The sequence below is a fragment of the Rana temporaria genome, chromosome 11 (genome assembly GCF_905171775.1).
Source record: "Rana temporaria chromosome 11, aRanTem1.1, whole genome shotgun sequence".
NCBI lineage: Eukaryota > Metazoa > Chordata > Amphibia > Anura > Ranidae > Rana > Rana temporaria.
This window is the reverse complement of record NC_053499.1, coordinates 130,012,715-130,035,496: the sequence shown is the minus strand read 5'-3', so window position 1 is coordinate 130,035,496 and position 22,782 is coordinate 130,012,715. Positions and strand designations below refer to the sequence as shown.

Sequence of the window (22,782 nt, the reverse complement as noted above, 5' to 3'; positions counted from 1 at the left end):
ACCCCAAAGTGCCCATCACTGAAAGATACACTTGAATGAAAAGCATTATATTATAATTATATAGGATTTAAAAAATAAATGAATCTCGCAGGTAGAACATAGACACATGCACAGATTTCATTTGCACACACACACACACTGTTCTTGGCCTGGAGACACCGCACTCTGTACACATAGATTGCCATCTTCTGATATGATCTGCATTGAGCAGCAGCATAAGCAGGCAGAGATCTTGGGGTTGCTATGGAAACCAGGGATTTACCGAGATGCAGAAGGATTGGCTGGGAGCAATGGGGAAGCCTCCAGCATGGAGATTCTACAGCAGGGCAGCATCTCCCATCTCCATGTCAATTGTACGACAAGGACAAGTATAACGGAGTAAGACACCACTGTGTCTTCCAAACAACATGATTAATGCCTTTCATTATTGTGGGGGGGGGGGGAATAGGATAATGGAGGAATGACGAGAAAGTGGCAGTGGAATGATGCCTGCACATACGTGGGTGGCTGGAAAGGGAGTGGCTGAATGATGAAGGAGCTGTTCTCTCCAGGGTACAAGGGATGCAGTAGGATCCTCTCTACATGTCAGCAGAAGGCCTATATTAACATTTGTCTCTGCTAGCGTTAGAGCACCACCCCACTAAATCTGTATAAAAGAAACAGGCCACAGATATTTTTGTGCTAATGGGAGAGCACGTCCCACCCTCCCCACCATCCAGTTCTATAGTGTCTGATGAACGTCATTTATTTCCAATGACAGCCTCTGTATTGAAATAAATTACACTGGCAGATCTAAGATGCCAACATTTTTCATTGGCAAATAAATTCAAGATGTACTGTATATATTGGGGATACACAAATATATATATATATATATATATATATATATATATATTTATTTTTAACACTGAGTACGAGTGCGGATACTTTTTTGCAGGTAACCGCCAATACCAATACCCATCACCTAGGAAGAGGGGTGGTTTGAGAGGTGGGGGGTGTTAGGGAGTTGGGTGATGGCAGGGTGGGAGTAGAGGGCAAGGTACTTGAGGGTGGGGTGAAATAGGAATAGTGGGGTGGGAGTTGGGATGGAAAAGGCTGTGATCGCTGAGAGGGAAGAGGATGGGGATAGGAGGGTTATTGGGAGACATGGCAGAGGCGAAAGCTGGTAGAGGGAAGGAGGAGGCAAGAGGCAGAAGTGACAGCCAGAGACTGCAGGCATGGTACAGGAGACAGCCAGAGACTGCAGGCATGGTACAGGAGACAGCCAGAGACTGCAGGCATGGTACAGGAGACAGCCAGAGACTGCAGGCATGGTACAGGAGACAGCCAGAGACTGCAGGCATGGTACAGGAGACAGCCAGAGACTGCAGGCATGGTACAGGAGACAGCCAGAGACTGCAGGCATGGTACAGGAGACAGCCAGAGACTGCAGGCATGGTACAGGTACTCTATAGAGGACCACTCCACCAACAGGATGGGAGAGAGCCTGCACCTTCTCTGTGCCGCTGACACTTGTCCTATCCTCCGTTTCTTTTTGCAGCCCTGAATGTGGGGATTGGAGAGAAGCTCAGTGGACACAATGTCCATGGTGGGGGGGGGCACAACTGAAATCTAGGGAGCACCCCCAAAGATTTGGCTGCATCTTGTGTCTCTCGCAGGAGAGGAGCTGGCCGGACAATACATGGAGGGCGAGAGCCCTGTTGCTCAGTGCCACAGGATACCGCCCGTACAGTGACGTCACTAGGGAGCGGGCCGCCGCCTCCTCCCCCCTCCGGACAACGCCATCCCCACCTCCTCCCCGTCTTAGCAACCCACCAGCCTTGTCTGCTCGCTACACTCCTCCAGCTCTGACTCCCGGCCACACAGAGCGCTTGATCTGGCCTCCTTCTGGCTGGATGCTGAAGCAGAGAATGGGAGAGGCTCTGTATGTAGAAATACAAAGCCTCTCCTATTCTCTGCCTCAGCATCCAGTCAGAAGGAGGCCAGATCAGACGCTCTGTGTGGCCAAGAGTCAGAGCTGGAGGAGTGTAGCGAGCAAACAAGGCTGGTGGGTTGCTAGGACGGGGAGGAGGTGGGGATGGCACTGTCCGGAGGGGGGAGGAGGCGGCGGCACGCTCCCTAGCAACGTCACTTCCGGTACTGGTTTACGGTATCTGAGCATTCTCGCGAGTACCGATACTCGCGAAAATGACTAGTATCAGCACCGATACCAGTATCGGTGCAACCCTAGTACCAGTATATAATAAAAGTAAAATATACAGTATATTTGTTAAACATATTTTTACAGCAAGCCTATGCCTTTCCAAATCAATGCCCCCAATCTATCCAACCAGGACACGAGACACCAGCTAGTGCTGGTGTGCGCCTTCCTGGACGGAAAAAGATTGGGGTCAGGTAAGTAAAACGGGGGCTGGGGGGGGCTGTAGCACCACACGTTTTTCGCCTTAATGCATAGAATTCATCACTTGATGTCAAAGGGGCAGAGGGCACTACTGTGGTGAGTTCTTCATTCCGTCTTTTTATTGGGAGCTTAATAAAAAAAAAATTCCCGTTGAATATTTTTTTTTTTTTTAAGAGCCCTGCCTAATATCCTGGCTGCATTACAGTGAACCTATCCCTTTGCATTGGAGAGGCGAGTGAAAAGTGGCCTTGACAGCGACACTTGTGAACACCTTGTACAACCCATATTTCAGGTTTAAACAGCAGAGTAAAAACTAGATAGATTTTTTTTATTGCAAGTGCATTATACCAAATGTAAAATTACTTGCATTTAAAAAAAATTGCTTAAATATAATACATCTTAAAATATCTGAAATTTGAATTTCTGTCCAAGAATAGAATATATTACCAGTATATTTATGAATGTGGTTATTACCGCTTTTAAATAAAGTAACATGCATTTAAGGTCACTTAGAGTTCTGAAAGAAGAAGATTCATGCTGGAGGCTATAATTTAAAAGGTCAGTCCACCCATGTAAGATGGTTCTGTTTTTGGCAGAAGCTGCCAACTTGAATCACCTACTGACTTTTTTCTTTTTAATACATAAAGACTTCAGTGGACAGATCCAACACTCCAGTTCTTGCGTGTACCTCCCCTAGGAGTCTCACTCATGATAGAAGAAATCAAATATCACTTTTGCCTTCACTAAAAATTAAAGTGGATGTAAACCCACTCTCATCCTTTCTAAACTACTGCCATAGTGCTGATCTATAAGGATATAGATGCCTCCTGCATGTATCCTTACCTTTCAAATGTCACCCCTCTGTCTGTTATAAGAACTGAAAAACTGCAGATTCTGTGGGTGGGTCTGTTGTCTGGAGCTCTGTGGGTGGAGTCATGATGTCAGTAGCCTCCCCGCCCACCTCTACATTCCCCTTGTCAACATGCATTTGCTCCTGTATATTCCTTACACTAAATTCTGCTATGATCACCAACATCCAGTCAAAATCCAGAAAAGTAACCACATGACTTCAGAAAAAGGAGTGGAGGTGGGAATAAAAAAATAATGCCTGTCTTGTCTCCAAGTTAGTGCATGAGATATGTAAATAACCTGTCATTCACAGCAAGGGGGAAGAACAGACAAAAGTTTTCTCCTGTTTGTCCGTTTATCTCACTGAAAAAATAAATAAAGGATTGCTCAGAGCTAGATTAACAGGGCACGGATGATAGGAAATCTTATACTCCACATTGTGACAGCAAAAAAAAATAATAATTGGGGTTTACATCCACCAAGTATAAAAAAACAACAGGAAGTCTGAAATGCCCTCAACATGGAAGCGGGAGATGGGTAGACAGGGGAACTCAGAGGTCAGGTAATGGTACTTCCAGAGGAAGTGAAACCTGCAAAACATTGGCAGACTCCTGCAGATGCTTCCTACAGCTCCCTGCCCATACAGACATACAGGCTTACAGTTGGTGAGCTGGAAGAAGTGTCAATGGACTAGGACTGTGGTGATTATCGCACTTGTATTTCATTGAGAGCTACTAGTCCATCTGCCGTGGTGGCAGAAGCTCTGTGACTGAATAGCGTGGCTGGGAGTAAAACCTCCCCCCATACTGTCATGCTGTGGGTTTGGGGGAAATTTGCTTGTCAACATGTTACACCTATTTTTTGAGTGTAACACTTTGAAAAGGTGGAGTTGGCTTTTTCCATTTTAATTGGTGAAGTCTGATAGCATCTTGTATTACATGGATACTCTGACAGAGAAATCTCCTTTAGATAATCTCCAACTCTGTTTCTGTCCACCTTGCCATTATGCATGATCCTGCCCGACTATCTGTTTCAGCACCTCTTGTCGTATTCTCCATAAAATAAAACCAACTGATAAAGCATGAAACCCATAATATGGTCATGGCAGGTGTGCAGACCCAGGACCTAAGGCACTAACAACCTTCATTGTTCTGCAGTAAACCAGATAATTGCACCTGCCTACCACTTCACAAAGGATAAGGCTTTTGTAGTCATTTAGCATCTGATGGGGTGGGCCACTCTGCCATTATTAAAGAGTGAAATATCAATTCCGAGTAGACTTGTCGGTTTTACAGTGACCGGAATCAGAAAACTTTTCCCATTGTACTCTTTCTAAACCTAGGTGTGCAACTCTAAGATCTATAAGCCAAAATGGCATTTATGAAGGATTCAAATTACCCACACTTGGGGCCAATACATTAAAAGTCCTGGACTCCTGAAGCAATCAATCTATCCTGAAGCAAGTCATGATGTATACCACAGGTCCACGTAAAAGGACCCATTCAAAATACTATTCCATGTAAAGCCCAATTCTTCTCTGATAAAAACATTTTACCACATGAACTGGCTACATACTATTTAGCAGAGTCGTTAAGCTGATATTCTCTGGATCGGTTGAAGCATTCCTGAATTCCAGAATCTGCCCAAAGTCTCATCATAGCCGAGAGCAGTTCAGGCGAGAAAGGTTCTGTATCTTCCATGCGACTCACCACATCGCACACCATTTTGGCATCGGCCTGCGAAAGACAGAAAAAATAATGCAAGTTAGATAAAGAGATCACCCAAGGAGTTTGCCTCTGCTCCCGCTTACCTCAGCACTTTTCCCTGATTACATGTACAGATACTAACCACTGCTAAGTCTATGGAAAAGACTAAAAAATTACTATTTTAAGAATGGGAATAGTTAAATCAGCTACAATGGAAACAAACAAAAAATAAATACTGTTACCACACAGGTGCACTTACTGTATAAATACCACTACAGGAAAAGATTAATCTACTGCAGACACAGATTGCGTATTACCTTGCTGGAAACCTAGGCAATTCAAACTAAGCATGCAATTAAAAAGTGCAAACATGGTTATCTTCAGAAATAACACATGCCAACATCAGGAGATCCATGGGATAAACCAGCTGAAGTTATATGAAACTCTTTACCCTTTTCTGAAAAATTTGTTTTGACCTAATCCCCCACCAGTCCCACAAGCCTTTAACGATGTACGGGATTATTTTTTCTCTAAGAATCATACTTGTCTAGGTGGATGCAATATCAGTCCAACACTGCATCTGTCCCCCTGCCGGGAGTGGTGTTAGATCGCTTGGTACTCAGGGCTCCTTGAGCAGATAGCTAGTGACCGTCGGTCACCTCTCTCTGCTCTGCCCCCTCCTCGCTCATTGGAGTGCGGAGGTGTGGCAGGAGCGGTCAGCTCAGCCCCTCAGCGGTTTGCGGCATTTGTGGGCGGATTCCGACTCCATTATTGCGAGCCTGGACCGGCACTGGGACCTCAGCAGACATCAGCCCTCTGCTGAAAATGGGTCACAGAAGTGCAGAACGCATGGCCCTCCTGTAATCCATAGGAGGAGGACAGCCAAAACGAGCTTTGGGTGTACTTTTTTAGCTGACCATACGCTGACTAAAATCCAGCTGGTTCAGCAGGGACTGGTCGGATTTCGATCAGTGTGTTACATAATGCTGATAGGGGATACAGCTGCTGACCAGTGTGTTTTGATAGCTGCAGGTCCCACTGTCAGAGTTTAATGTCCTAGCAGGGGGATTTCCATCAACCTTGCATGTGTGGATTGAGGAATGTTTTTTGTTTTTTTTTGTTCAGTTTGCTTGCTGTAAGAAATAAAATTAATGTGTATGGCCAGATTTACAATGGTTTATGGAGGCTGCTAATAGAGGCTGGTTATTTCATTAAAGGACAATAAGGAGGAGTGGGCGAGGCCAAGCTTGACTTACAGAAAAAGTCAGAGGGTTACATATAATTTCAGCTGTCTGAAGCTCTAGGGCTCGTAATGGTTTGACATTGGATTTTTACTGACCATAAGCAATGTGTATGCACTTTATTTTAATAATATTCTTAGCTTGAAATGAAAGTTTGTGATAGATTTATAAGTCATTGATAGGAGCAGGTTAAAGACTAGGTTTGGGTCCAGGCTAAAAGGTCAGGTTTAGGGGCTAGTTTGAGGTGAGGGCTAAGGTTTAAGGAACAAAATATATATTGTAGTGCACCTAAAGCGGTTATTTGCAGCGATATGCACATCATAGGTTCAGAGATTATCCCTTGGAATGCTTTCTATCCAATAGGCTTCCATGTTACAAGAAACTGGAAAAAAGTAGTTCTACCTTCAATATACATCTACTGCTAACCTGACTTCAAATGAAGGTAGACCAATTAAAATATCAAAGCTATGAACAGCTTGCTTGCTTCATCTGGAAAATGATCACCCAATTTGGCTAAACATTGCAAAATAGGGTGATCATCTCCCGTCTAGGGCCGTAAATGTATTAGCTGCATTTCCTCCCCACAGTCTGGATTTAGAGCTGATCTGAATGTTGTTCCTTTCGATATTTAAACTACCAGCAACCACTCTACATCTAGTCGTTTCCCTTCGTGAGACGTCAAATGCAGCAAAGGTGTGAGATAATCAAATCCACAATATAAAGTGTCACGATTCAAGTATCCAAAGAGCCTCTTTTTCCTGATTGTGCTTTCCTTTCAGAGGAGAACAAAAGCCCTTCTGAAACATTCCACAACATTCAATTACCCCATCAATGAAAACAATAACGTATATGAAGTCAGATTTTCATGGTCCTTGTTCTCCTGCCTTAGTTGTGTGACAAGTTTGACCATACCCAGGCAGAACATTACGGTTTCAGAAAAAAAAAAAAAGAAAGTTAGCATATCACTTGGCATTTTAGAAAATCTTCAGACAGTTTCTAAAGCAGTCCGTACATTTGAACTATGTATGGGCAGGCTGAATATACCAAAGTTGAATGATCAACTTGGGTACAACCAGCCGGTCAGATTTTACATGCAATTGCTGCTAGCAACTGTTCTAGCCACTAGCAATAATCCCCGATTTCCCACAGCAGGGACGGCTGGGACAGCTAGGAAAGCGCAATGGCTGTGCGGGAGTCACTCCCCCCCATCAACAGTGTTGATAGTGCAGTCTAGCGTTATTTTTTCCCTACAACCCGTAGTTGCAAGAACAAAATTGCTCGTTAATAGCCAGCCTAAGATTTAAAGGTTAACCATTTCAAATGCTCTATGGAAAAAAAACTCCACTTACACTCATTATCCAATGGCTACCTATGATAGAAAAAAATAGTGCTCAAGGGAATAACTGTTTTTGAAGAAAATGCCAGAAGATTTTGTTGGTAGACACCACCGCTGGGCCAATTCAGTATGGTGAGCAGGATATTCTGCCATCTGTACCCAACAGTTGGGTCTCATGGATCTGTCTTGTCTGTATGTCCAGACATATTTGCAAAAATGCTTGGCAAAGAAATATGGCCGATAGCCCCTTTACAAAATACTACCCACTGTATGCATAGAAAAGACAATTCCATAGGTGTATACATTATATATAAAAAAAAAACGAAATGTACTCTGCAACAGTTTATTAAAAAACTAGTTTAATTTTATAAGGCTCGGGAAGAAAAAGGAGTCAAATTACATCACCACCATAGTAGTTCATTCTATATCATGCCCATCAGAGTAAAAATGCCTTTGACACCTGAATGTGAGGCTTCATTAGATCCCAGAGCCCAATTAATTGTGTGCGAGAAGCAAAGCACTTATATTTTTCCCTCTACAGGGGGCATTCCATGCTGGGCCTAACCTTTAACACAAATCCCCCCTCCCTGGGCACACTGGGCATGATTTGCATTTGAAATGTATATCTTTCATTGGGCCTAATTTTCAGCATCCTGTCCCCCATGTGCCGTCTTGGAGCCCCTCCTGGTGGAGAACTGGGCCTCGCTAGCTTCTAGAAATATGAGAGAAGGGGGCCATTTCATGAAAAGCTCCAAAACAGAAAGAACACAAATGGAGGGTAGTTATTCAGACCAAGACCAACACTCCTGTATAGGATCCAATCCAATTCACAAGAGCATTTTTGTTTGGTGACACAGTCGTTATTTTCAACCCACATTTTTTTCTTTTATGTCTGATTAATAAATATACTTAAGAACAAGTGCCTCTACAATATATTCAACTTTTTTTTTTTTTTTTTTTACAAACTTTTAACTTTATCTTGAATGTTTACTTAATGAAGGTCTTTCACATTTACAAATGCTAGCATAAAGAAAAGGGTGTATTGCTCACTATATTTTAGAGTGTTATTTATTCAAGAAATAAAAAGGGAATTCTGTTGTCATGGGCTACAGCAGGGTTTGACAAATTTGCTTGGAGTCTAGGAGCCAGCTAAAAAAGTTAGGAGCCAGAAAACGCTCCCCTTCCCGCCAAGCTCACGCGCAGAAGCGAACACCCCTGGACCCCTTTACATTGCACAGCACCTCTAGACCCCCTTGCATTTTACAGCACCCTGCACCTCTGGATCCCTTTACATTACACAGCGCTTGTACCTATGGACCCCTTTACATTACACTGCACCTCTAGACCCCTTTGCATTTTACAGCACCCTGCACCTCTAGACCCCTTTGCATTTTACAGCACCCTGCACCTCTGGGCCCCTTTACATTACACAGCACCCTGCACCTCTGGGCCCCTCCTCAGTGCAAACTCCCCCCTCTCAGTGCAAACCCCCCCCCCCTCAGTGCAAACCCCCCCCCCCTCAGTGCACCCCCCCCCCCTCAGTGCAACCCCCCCCCCCCTCAGTGCACCCCCCCCCCCTCAGTGCAACCACCCCCCCTCAGTGCAACCACCCCCCCTCAGTGCAACCACCCCCCCTCAGTGCAACCACCCCCCCTCAGTGCAACCACCCCCCCTCAGTGCAACCACCCCCCCTCAGTGCAACCACCCCCCCTCAGTGCAACCACCCCCCCTCAGTGCAACCACCCCCCTCAGTGCAACCACCCCCCTCAGTGCAACCACCCACCCCCTCAGTGCAACCACCCACCCCCTCAGTGAAACCCCCCACCCCCTCAGTGAAACCCCCCCAGGTGCAAACATCCCCCCCCCTCCCCATTCAGTACCTCAGATCAGCGCAGCGACGGTCACAGCACATGGACAGAAGGTCCCGTCCCCCTCTGTACACACAGAGAGGAGGGAGGGAGGCGGCAGCGGCTTCACTCGGCTGTGCCCGTGGCCGTGAGAGGAGGGGATGGATGGTGCAGCGGTGTCACCCCGCAACCCCCCTCCTCTTGACCCGCGGCGCTCAGCGCCATCATCGCTCCAGTCACCGGGGGGGGGGGGGGCTGGCCTGACACCCCCCAGTGTGTGGCACCCCGGTGCGGCCCGGCCCCCAATTAGTACGCCTCTGAGGTAGTGGCTTTGCAGGGGGAGGGGTAATGCGAGCCGCACCTGAGGCAGACCCGGGACCCGGCGCCATGATGATCCCATTCTCTCCGTGGTCGCGCGGACTCTTGGCTCTGATCAGTCTCGGCAGCCGCTGTCATAGCCGAGCAGAGAGTGAAGCTGCCCCCCCTCCTGCATTGCACAGCACTGTGTAGACATAACGGAGGAGGGGAGGTGGCTTCACTCTCTGCTCGGCTATGAAAGCCACTGCAGAGACTGATCAGAGCCGCGACCACGGAGAGCACAGAATGTGATGGTTGCGCCGGGTCCCGAGTGTGCCAACTGGCTCGGGTGCAGCTCGCAATACCCTCCGCAAAGCCACTACCTCGGACTCTACAGGTACAGGACGTGACGTGACCGATCCGTGCTGCCTAAACCCTGTCTTCAGTCGCGGGAGGGGCGCCGCCGGCCTGACACCCCCCCAGTGGGTGTCACCCGGGGACGGCCCGCCACCCGCTCGCTCCAGTCACCTAGGAAGCATAGGCCGCGAAGCCGCGGCCTCAATTAGCGGCCATCGCGGGTGGGAGAGGGTTCGACCGACACACACAGGATACCCCAGCTCTGCTGCCCCAGGCGCCAGGTCGATAATTCTAGGCGCAACGGCGACCTGGCGCCCGGAATTTGTCGAACCCTGGGCTACAGAAATAAAAAGAACAGTTTTTAATTGCTTTTGCAATTAAAGACGACTTGCTTTGGCCATCACTTGATTTAAAAAAAAAAATTATTATGAATAATTAACCTTCATAATGGAAGAATCTCATGATAAATTACCTATTTAATTCATCAGCCATGGTTAAATGACTCCCCCACCTCACAGCAGAGGGTCTCTATCCCTGGGACCCCGACTTGCCTCTCTACTTTGAAGAAATCCTAACTTTTTCCGGTTTATAAACCTTTCATAGATAAAATGGCAACCTCTAAGGACCCTTCCTTCACCTATTTTACCTCCCCCATCAATCCCCTTTCTTATTCAGCAACATTTCTGAGAGTCACCTTTGCAGGCATCTGCCTCCACACTAAAGAATGACCACAGTAGTGGCCTAAATGTCCTTAAATACTCCAGTTTCTCTGGCACACCTCTCCTAGCCAAACAGGCTTTTCCAGTGCATCTGTCATGCTTCTTTTTTCAGCAAGCCTTTTTCTGACATTGGCAATGGTAGGTGTCACTTGAAACCTGGCACAGATTATCTGTTTTTTTTCTATAAAATGATGGCACTTTGATAATGGGTATAATAAAGCAGAGTTCTGCCTAAAAAAAGAAAGTCGGTACAAATACTGCAGCTGCTGACTTTTAAAATAAGGACACTTACCTGTCCAAGGGGCCTGCGATGTCTTCACCCGGATGGTGGCAATCCGGACAGCAGAAGTTCCATTTTTGGGTGGAACTTTGCTTTAGGGTTCTGCCTTTAACCTTTTTGCCCCTTTAACCTGCTTCCTATTTCTCCAGCAGCAGGCATTCTTCCAGACCCGAGTGGAACTCATGTAGTGAGCCACACTCAGTCCTGGAGTACTCAGAGCCCTGCCTGTGGGTAACCGCATGTAAAACGACAGGCTGGGTTCACAGGAAATGAGCAGAATGATGCTAGCATCATCCTGCCCACAGAGAACCACAGGTGCTGGATAAAGGACAATGTTGCGGAAGTACGTAAGAAGAAACACATTTTTATTTCTTTTTTAACCTGGGGTGGCGAAAAATATATAAAAAACACGAGAGTGCCAGTTTAAAACGAAAGCCCCTATACAAAAAAACAAAATAACTAAGTGACAATGTCAGGTAAAATCAAAGTAAGCAAACACAGGGTAATGAAAAGATAATTGGTTTAGAGGAAAAAAAATGTATCATATTGTAACTTAGAATAATAAAAGTTCTCAAAAAAGCACAAGGATGCAGGTGTTGTGACGAGAAATGCCCCTGTCAAATAATGCCCGCCCGGCACTGCGCATGGGCAGCGCTTGTGCAGTACCAAGTCGCCGAAAGCCACAAACCTCGGAATTCACAACACTGGCATACAAAGTGCTTTAATGCAGAGCATGGTGCTCCAAGTTGATATCTAAAAAAAAAAATCTTATCTGCAGGAGGTGGTGCATTATTCTGTACACATTCTTAAATGACAGTATCACAAAGCACCATTATACAATCAGCAATGCAGCAGAACATACAGTATATAGGCAAGTGATACAAGGCAAATGCAAATGAAACGGTTAACAATGTCGTCTTCTAAAATGTCAAATCACCAAAATGCGACCATTAGCAAAACCTTTACAGGGTTTCCCGATTCTTCAACCTTCAGCTAAAAGTGGACCTGAACACAAAATGTGAAGACTTGCTATCTCAGTACAAGTGTGTAATTATTTTGCTTCTGTCTCGACTTCCCCTGGAAAAATAGCAAGGAGCTTCCCAACATGCGAGTGTGCCTAGGTACTCCTGTTCTGTAGCATTTTAACTGTATATCAGCAGTGTGAAATGCTCTGTTGTCGCATAAAGGGGCACTAAAGGCAAACTTTTTATTTTTTTAAATAACAAACATGTTATACTTACCTCCACTGTGCAGCTCGTTTTGCACAGAGTGTCCCCTAACCCTGTCTTCTGGGATCCCTTGGCGGCTGTCTCGACTCCTCCTTGCAAAAGCTTTCCACCTTTATGCGAGCAAGCTCGCATGGTGGAAAGCTTTTGCGAGCGCTCTCCCGTGATACAGCGGCGGGCATAGCCGCCGACTGTATCACTCGGCCCCGCCCCCCCAGCGCGGTGCATCATCCGCTGTGATTGACAGCAGCGCCAGCCAATGGCTGCGCCGCTATCAATCCGTCCAGCCTAGCCAATCAACGGCCAGGCTGAGAACCGAAGAGGATCACGTGGACGCGCGCAGGACTTTCGAGGGGTCAGGTAAGTAAAACCGTCGGATGTTTTTTCACCTTAATGCATAGGATGCATTAAGGTGAAAAAACATTTACCTTTACAACCCCTTTACGTTTCAAGAGATTTGGAATGAGATTTGGTAATGTCAATCTTGAACTGCCTTCTATATTCCAGAGGGCTTACTGGAGAACAAGCTATGGATCTGCGGTGCAAAGAACTACCTCCCATTTTCTGTTGCTTCCTGTATATTACCTCACCAGTCATCAAATCATCCCTACCAAGATGGCTACCTCCAGACACAGACACACAGTGCAGAACCAGGCTTGGTACATCAGTAATGGGGAAAAGATCAGCCACAGGGAACCTATAGGTCAGGGGTGCCCAACCTTTTGAAGGCTGAGGGCCACTTAAGCGATGTAGTAACCAGTCGCGGGCCACAATGAACAGAGTGGGCAGATGACAGGTCTGTGCCTAGTCTGCATATGCAAAGTAGACACAGACACAGACCAATCAGATGGAAGGGGACAGATCCACTTCTGTTTTTTTCTAGCAGATCGGTTTGGAGGTAGGCAGGTGTAAACAGTCAGAAGTCTGTTTACAGCTCCTGCTCCATAGAGGTGAATGGAGGGTCCGATTGGGTCGGACCAATTGTGTGAAAGAAGCCTAAAGCTGCCTTTACACTGATGGTCTGCGGTCTAGCCACACTGTAGGTGTGGCACATTGTAGTACCTGTGGTTTTCCCACTGGTTAGCTGCACTTTGTCATAGACGTCTATTATATACTGCAGGTGTGGTGTACCTTCTGAAAAGCCGATTGCTTCCTCTACCGCCGGCTTCATTCGCAACACTGATGCTCTGGGATGGCAGTCAGCATCCTGCAATCTGGGCTTGCCAACCATACATTCCAGAGCAGGAGGTCGCGGGCCACATGTGGCCCACGGGCCACTGGTTGGTCACCCCTGCGATAGGTAATACTGAAGACTAATCTTTAACCCTTTGCTTGTGCTTCCACAGCACTGGTCCTCCAGGCCACCCCACTAATTTGCAAAAAAATACAGCATACTATTAACATTCAAAATGATGCGTCTGTGTATTTGCCAATTGTAGCCACCATTTCTATTCCGGGATCAAGCATTATACATTCTGAACTGGCTCCCGAGTATCTGTTTTTTTTATTTATTTTTTTTAAGTATTTGCATGCTCTGCTATGGGGGAGGTGAAGAAGGGCTTACACATACACACCACATTCTCATATAATAAAAAAAAACACTTGGATTGTATTGGAAGCAAGTTACATTGTGCAGTGTTCCCAAGGCAAAAAGCAATATGATCCTAAAAAAAGGTTATCGAATTTGTCATGACTGAACGGGCAGGAAAACCAGGTCAATTGGCAAACTGCTAATTTTTTTATTCTCTGGAATATATGAAAAAGATTTGTCTGTTCTACAGAGAATCAGACAATTAATGAATCAAGACTGACAGGATTCGTAAATCGCATAATTTTCTGATCATCAGACACATCCACATGCAAATATTCATAAGCATCAAAGAGTGAATAAACCATTCTTCAGGTCCGATCATTACAAGGGATCTGCAAAAACCCCAGTCTGAAGGGCAGTAAGATTATTTATAATGAAAGAAAACTGTACCCTGTGTGTAGTCAAGTCTTACTATTACTTTCCATCCAATAGCTCCACGGGAGGTATTCCTCTCCATAAACACTGAGGGGTAGATTCAAGTAGAATGGCGCTTCTTTGTGCGGGCGTAACGTATCCTATTTACGTAACGCCACCGCAACTTTTACAGGCAAGTGCCGTATTCTTAAAAGAACGTTGCGGCGGTTTACCGTAAATAGCCCGGCGTAAGCCTGCCTAGTTCAAATTCTGAAGAGGTGGGCATGTGTTATTTAAATCAGGCTTGACCTGACGTGATTGACGTTTTTCCCGAACAGCGCATGCGCCATCCGTGGAATTTCCAAGTGTGCATTGCTCCGCAAGGACGTCATTGGATTCGACGTGAACGTAAATGACGTCCAGCCCCATTCACGGACGACTTACGCAAACAACGTAACTTTTAAAAAATTTGATGTGGGAACGACGGCCATACTTAACATAGAATACGCCTCATATAGCAGGGGTAACTATACGCCGGGAAAAGCCTTACGGAAAGGTTGTAAATGTACTGCGCCGGGCGTATGTTTGTGAATTTGCGTATCTAGCTGATTTACATATTCTAAGCGTAAATCAGCGTACACGCCCCTAGAGGCCAGCGTAAATATGCAGTTAAGATCCAACGGCGTAAGAGACCTACGTCGGTCGGATCTTAGTCAAATCTAGGCGTATCTGATTCTATGAATCAGGCGCACAGATACGACCGGCCGGAATCAAAGATACGACGGCGTATCAGGAGATACGCCGTCATATCTTCTCTCTGAATCAACCCCTGAATGTTTTGATGGGGGAATTGAGAAATTTTCTTTCCTTCAACCCGTGGTTGAAGGAAAGCAAATTGGTGACTGTATGGCCTGCCTTACTTACGTCATTATTTATGTCTTTACATATGCAGTCAGTAACACAAAAATGGGTCAGGAAGCTTTTTTTTGTACTTTATCAGTAGCAGAATGTTGTAGCCTTTGATCAGAACAAAAAAGTTTGGAGTTTTGCATAGACCATTGGGAATTAACCGAAAAAATAACCAGTGATATCCTACACTGTGTACATTGGCCAAAATGTATTGCTCACAGTCTCCTTTATGCTGGAGAGATTGTGGCTCCATTGGCTCATTATTCAATAAACTCTGGAAATGTAAACACCTCACCAGTTTTTGGAGGAAGAAATATCCAATTACTATCCAAAGTTACTGATAACTTCCCCATGCATTTATGGACTATAGTAACTCATGTTCTCTTAGCCAAACTAGTCACTACTACACATTTTACTCCCAAACCTTCAGAAGTGGTAGATACGATTAAAACAAATTTCTTTCATTATAAAATTACTAGATTTGAGATGTAAAAAGTACCAAGTTGATAAAAAGATTTGGAAACCAAAAGCCTGGTAAATAGCTAAACATAAGGCCGGCCATACATGGTTTCAATCTCAGCCGGATTCAGCAGCAACCGGCTGAAATTGGAACCATTAATGGACAGGCGGAATGTACAAAGTTGATCGATTGATAAACTTGGATACAACCAGCCTGCCAGATTTGAAATGATCACTAGCGGCTATAGCATATTCACTGTCTTTTCCCAGAGGGGACAATAGCTTGGCAGGTGGGATTCCCCTGTTAGCACTGTAAATTGATGGCGGAATCTTGTAAATGTATTTCCTGCAACCAATGAAATGGCCTGCCCAAGTAAACTGGTATTTACTATGTAAATTTCTATAAACGCAAAAGGATTTCTTTGTGCTGCTTACTAAAGTCTAGTACACATGATGAGATTATCGGATGAATGATCATTCGTTTGTTTGCATGCTAGTCTCCATATCAAAAACAAATAGGTTACTGAAGTACGAAAATTCTTGGACAGAATAAAAAATTTGGACTTGATATAATGGGTTTGTATTGGATTGTATTTTCAGACAAAAAAAACTGTACAGATCGTACGATCTGGCATCGTATGAGAATTGTTTTTGTGTTTGTTCCTTTGTACTATCAGATCATATGATCACTTTGAAAGCGATATTTTTCATACGATATTCTGATCATAAGTACAGGGCTTTACTCTCTTCCTTACTTTTTCCTATCACTAGAAGTAGTTGCTGCATCATTTCTCTTTTCTTAGTCTTTTCCCATACTTGGGAAGAACCCCATCTACCAGTTTTAGAAACGTCTTAACAGTGGGGGGGAATATATTTCCAAGAGAGTAAAATGTGTTTCTGTGAGGAGATGCACAGCAGCCAAAGCAGAGTGCTACTCACAAGTTAAAGGGCCCCCAGCAACAAGACCTCAGTAGTTTTAGGGGAAGCGTACTTGTAGAATTTAAACAGAATGCAAGGAGTTATTAGAATGCATGAAGGGAGATCTCCACATTCATCTACACTTTCTCCTCTTGCCCATTCTCAGAAAGCTTTGCATACTGTGAATGACATCATGCACAAGAGCATGGCAACAACATAACAATAGGGTAACAATAGGGACTAGTTCTACACCCTCTGCTTGACCTTCATGTCCCCTAATTTGGTGCCATGCTTCTAAATAAAACAATCTAGTGTGCGGTGTAGACTGTACAGCACAGTTATAAAGCCTTCTTCATATCTGGAGGAGTACATACCACTCCAATTCTAATATATAGGATGGATGTGAAAGCTGCAGGCCACTGGCCTGCCATGGAACTAAATACCAGGCCTTTCTGTCCTCGTCACCAGAAAAGCACTTGGGTGCAGACTCAAGAGAAGCTCAATTAATGAGCTTCGTTACCGTGGCAACATTTCATCTCCCAGCCGCCTGAGACCAGCGGAAGATACGTGTAAAAAATGAATAGGAAAGAAAAAAACCACAAGCTCAGAGAAGGAAAATATGAGGAACAGCATCAAATAGAAACCACAAAAAGGGTGTGTTCCAGGGATGGGTACGATTCTCTGGCTGTTCCAGACTACGCTATTTTTAAGAGTTCTACACATCATGGGATTTCTTTATCCCGTACAGCATGCATTTTTTTGTACCATCCAAGTATCGTTCGTCAATTTTGTAAGACTCTGTATAGATTGAAATTGTACTGCATAACATGAATATTGAAAGAAAGATTGATGGCAATGTATGATTACACAGGATGTATAATATTACGTATGTGTATAATTTTTAACCAGTATAAATGCAAAATGTACTGAACACTTTCTGTAGACCAGTTTTTCTGACCTCTCTGCACAATAGTGCAAGGGGTTTCCACCATTTTCAAAAAATGTATGTCTGTCTGTTTAGACACAGGCAGCTCTTTTATTGGGGGGGGGGGGGGTTGTAATTGTTAAATTCTTGCCAACATGCTAGTTATTGGTATCCATTCATCAAAATAAAAGCTGGTTGAGAAACCCTTGGTGCGTGCATTAAAAGCCTTCACTTATAAAAACATTATGAAAGCAACTAAAATCTGAAAATATTTCTGGGCTGTCTTGTCTTTCCATTTCTGAGCCCAAAGGGTGGGGACGGGGGCAGGAAATTGCTGCACAACCTCTAATTTGATATCAGTCACATGGCACAGGAAAGTAATACATTGTCAGTTAGCCTCTACGGTGGTAGAAGTGATGGAGAGGAGCAGTATCCCCTTTGAAATGGCAGAATCCCCATTCATTTTACTGTGGTGCTACCAATGCACAGAATGGTTATTACCCAGATCAGACTGAGATTTAGTGCTTTATATATTAGGAATGCCATCTGCAGAGCAATATTGTAAAAGCTAAGGCACATCAATTAAGGGTAAGGAATACTGCAGATGAAAAAAAAAAATGCCTTGACATCCACTTTAAGCAAGATGAATGAAAACAATGTGATGTGAATGATGAGCTTTACATTTACACATACCAGGTTTCCCCCGAAAATACTGCATTTGCCCTTTGATATCTACTAAATTTTCTGTGAAGATTTCCAAAAATCTAACTGCAGAACCCTACATACAGCCCACTCCCTGTGCTAATCTTGCTCATCTGTGACACAGGTGTAACTATGCAGCCAAAGCATCATGAACTACAAAGCAGAAAATGACTTTCCAGTATGCCTTTTCCATGTCTTTATATTCCATAAATAACTTATTGATTGCGCTGTGTTTAAGGAAATGCAGCCGTTGGCTTTTTCACATAAATACCAAGGCTACGTTTCTCTTTCAATCATACTGCTGAAGTAATCCATCTTGCAAACTCAGCACTTTCTTTATTAACCTAGAGACTAGAAGGATAATCAAAAACAATAAAAACAGAATAACTGAACTGATCTAGGCTCAAGGTGGATTATTAAAAAGAAGGTGCCGTTATCTATTAGCAACCTATTTAGTTGTAGATGATGTATTTATTTACCCAGCACATTATGATAGAGCTTACAAAGAGCAACTGCACCCAAAAGTGATATTTTCTTGATTGGCAAAGGTGGGTAATTATCCCCTTTTGAAGATTCCAGTAAGGGGAGTTCATTCCCCATGAAACTTCGCCCAAGTTCACAAAAAATACAACTCTCTATGCCATTCTTTGTTGGAAATAGGATTTGGGCAGAGTTGGGCATGACTCCACTTTTGTTGAGAAAAATATATTTCCCCTGGGTGATCTACGTACATTACAAAGATTTTAACAAGCTTTGTTGCAGATTGCTACCTTTTGTTATTCTGAAGAAATACCTGTGTGATTGTATACATGTGGAAAAGTGAGTCTAATGGGAGAGGTTTCATAATTATTAATCAGCTGTGCATCTGCAGGGCTCTAATGAGAAAAGCGGCTGAGCCTGCATCCCTTTAGGCAGGATTTCTTATTAGGAGTACCTCACTAAAAATGACATTTCTGTTGCAGTGGATACCTGAAATAGGCCTTGTATCCTAGGGCAGATTTCTGAGAAAATCAGAGAGCCAATCACACAAGCGGGAAATTATGTTTCTGGGGGGCATTCTGTACACAGTCTGTACAGAACACCTCCAGGTATCCACATTGCACTTTCAGAAAATCACAGAGCTGCAGATGAAAAAGGAAAGGTACTTTTTAATAACATTCAATTACAATATATGACTTGTGTCACAATTGTATACGCTATATTTTTCCTTTATTTTCAACCCCCCCAGGAACATGGAGTTGCCCTTAAAAATTGTTGTAAACCTCAGGCATGAAACATGAAAAAATCACATCCCTCTAAATAGTAAGTTCTGTCTGCTGCTTCCTTCCTTTGCCATCATCACGAGTCACTTCTGGCAAGTTTTCCCGACACCAAGAGAAAAATGGTGATAGGGGAGGGTGCTCCAGCTGATTGACAGCCTAAGCTCTGTTCCTGTGTGCCGTGTGAAGGGGGTGTGTCCCTTCCCTCCAATTGCTGTGCAAATACATTCTATATATATATATATATATATATATATACATATATATACACACACACACACACACACACACACATATATATATATATATATATATATATATATATACATAGAATGCATATACACACACACACACACACACATATATATATATATATATATATATATAAATTTGGACATTTTCACTTAGGGGTGTACTCACTTTTGTTGCCAGCAGTTTAGACATAAATGTTGAGTTATTTTGAGGGGACAGCAAATTTAAACTGTTATACAAGCTGTACACTCACTATTTTACATTGTAGCAAAGTGTCATTTACACACACACTTTTTCTGGTATCTTTGGGAATAATTCCAGACGTTTGTTTCTCCAGTAATTTCTGTTGAAATACTAAATTCTACAACTGATACCTACACATGTACAAAAGATGAATAAATGTTGTGAATGGTTGCAAAATGCCAAGCCTGACAGCTGATTAGATGTATAATTTGTGTGTTTTGCACATCGCAGGGTACACAAGGTATAGGATTCAGATGAAGTAGCACTGCAGCCCTGCGTGAATACAGGATTCTACAGTCACGGCTGTTTGAAGCTCAACCTGCACACACAGCCATCACTATGCATTTGCTCACTTGACTGGAGATTGATGAAATCCCTGCACCTGATGTCTCTGCTTTAATATATTTCACGAAAAACACAGTTATGAACATGGTTGAGATGGGGGTTGGGGAGTGACATGAAGGAATGCACTACAGCAGATGCACGAATGAAGAAGCGGGATGGGAGAGTGGACATGAGGGATGTGCAATCTGGACCTAAATACTAAAGCCTGGAACTAATCAATGCCTTGCGGCTGGGGTAGTCTGGGCACCACTCTATGCATAGCACCTTACCACATACTGAATTTCCCATTTACTGTACTTTCGGGTGCAGAGCTAAAAGACAAAATTGGACAGAAGTGAGCTGGGTATTTTAGCCTGGGAGAGTGGACAAAAGACTAAAAATAGACCATCACTAAATGACCACTTTGTACAGGTCTCTACAAACTAAACCACGCCACTACTAGCTCTGGTCTTCTATAGCTTTATTTAGAGCAATGTCTTGGCAGCATGTGGCCTTCTGATCCCAAATCACGGTCCAAAACCTACGAGTGGCTTTCAGCTTCTTTGAAAGCAGATGGTCATCGCTGTGTAGGTGTTCTGCATTCTAGAACCAGATGTGGGCACAACATTATGTGTATCCTGTTACACTAAAAGCAGCTACTAAACAAAGATGGTAATTATGACAAGCTGTAGCTTGTTCCTTGTTCTTGGGGGTCTAGAATAGCCAATGTAAGGAGAGTACCTTTATTTCATCATGCCAAATATAATAAAATATCCCACCACAGCTATGATTAGTTGATGCTTTACCCACAATGACCAAGGACACTTACGAACATTTCAATGTTAAGTAAACCCCAATTACAAACCTTTCTCATCTGCTTTTGTTTGGTCTGGTAAATATACCATTTATAGAGTTTTGTATCTGCTAAATAAATGTAAACTCAAAAAAAAAAAATCTTAAAACAATGTTACCAGCCTTACCCCTCTCTGTGGACTATAAACACCTTCAGTATGTTATGGAGCTGAGGCGAGAGGAAGGCGTTTTGTTCCAATACACTGCTTACCCTAGGGTGGTGTTGCTCCTTACCCATATAGTAGAGTTAGTGTTGTCACCCTAGAGCAGAAATAAAAAGCCCTAAAAAAAAAAGGGGGGGGGGAATGCTGCTACTACATCTAAGGACGGGTAAGCTGCATTATTGTTCTTGGGTTTAACTACAATTTAGACTGCTGTTAATGTGTGAAGAGATCACCAATCCAACACTCATATCAGGGATGAGCAGATGCCGATTCCAGCACTTACCTCAGGTCCATAGTGATTCGTCATATACATCCAGAGTAGCTCCTTCATGGATTATGGCGTCTACCCAAAAACCTCTAAAGCTCTTTAAGGTTGCAAGTATGATGGATTACTTCTGTAGAGCTGTGCTTGAGTAAATGTATATTTGATCTTCAAAAGCATGCATTTTAACTACGTGGAGCTTTCATTTTTTCCTCTTGTTGTCCTGCCCATTTTTCACATTAGCCTTATTTACCAGCATGTGGTTTACAGTGCATGATACATGAAATGCATGTTCAGTTTGGCTTCTTTTGTAATGAAGAGGTTTGACCCTTCAACAAAGTAGACAAATTTCAACATTTCTCCCATTCTAACACACTAACCAGAGAGCTTCTATGTCACTTGGCCTTATAAAGACTCCCCTTGATAAATCAAACACTTGCAGGTGTAACTGTAATCTTGATCCATTTGGGCACTTCTGTCTCTTTCCTCTTTTTTCCCATTTTTAGTACCTTGGCCACCTTTTTACAAGAACATTGATTGCTAACCCTGCTGTGCAGTTTGAGCTTTTAAATTAATACTATTTATATAGCCATTTTTTTAGTGTATGAAGAGCAGGATATTTTATGAGCAATTTTTCTTTCATGATTAACATGACTTTGTTCCATTACTGATGAATTTGTTTTAATTTTGGTTAAACTTTGACTGAAATAATCATAAAGGAAAAGGTTTTTTTTTTCTTAGCAGTTTGTACATAGAAACATCAAAGGCTCCAAATATTTCCACTTCCCTAAGACATCTGGCAATTGAGAAGGCATGACAGATGCTGACAGGATGATACACTTGCCTGGCACAGGATAGGCTAAACCCTTTTGTTTTCCAAAGTAAGGGATGCCCTCTTGAAGAGAGAGTGGCGCCCCAGTGCGTCTGTAGAGGGTGAGGCATATCCTGTTCAATTAAAACAAGGATGTTGTCAGGATACATACTTGGCAGGAATTGGGAATGTTGTACAAGCCGGGAGGCCCCAGGGGAGGAGATCCAGTACACTGGCAGATGAATGGTTGCCCTGTATAATGGGCACATAGTCATTCTTGTTGAATGACATAGTGGCTAACAGTGGTGAAGGCTGTAAAGCAAGGTTTATAAATGACTAAAAGGAAAAAATGCTGTTTACCACTATCCATAGTGCTCAGTAAATTAATTCTATTCCCTGCCATATTCTGAACAGTCTAGTTACATTTCAGTATGAACCAGACGAGGGGGCTCCAAACTTTTCAGTATGAGATCCACATTCTCCATATTACAAATATTA

General features: G+C 43.6%; 1 protein-coding gene across 2 annotated transcripts in view; it reads right to left on the bottom strand.

Annotated features, from left to right (window-relative positions):
- Positions 1–22,782, bottom strand: part of GNAO1 (G protein subunit alpha o1) — a 271,460-nt gene that overhangs the window by 76,379 nt on the left and 172,299 nt on the right. For both annotated transcript variants that reach the window (XM_040329144.1, XM_040329143.1), the window contains exon 4: positions 4,826–4,986. In XM_040329144.1, the coding sequence (XP_040185078.1) occupies positions 4,826–4,986 (161 nt within the window). The remainder of the gene's footprint in view (positions 1–4,825; positions 4,987–22,782) is intronic.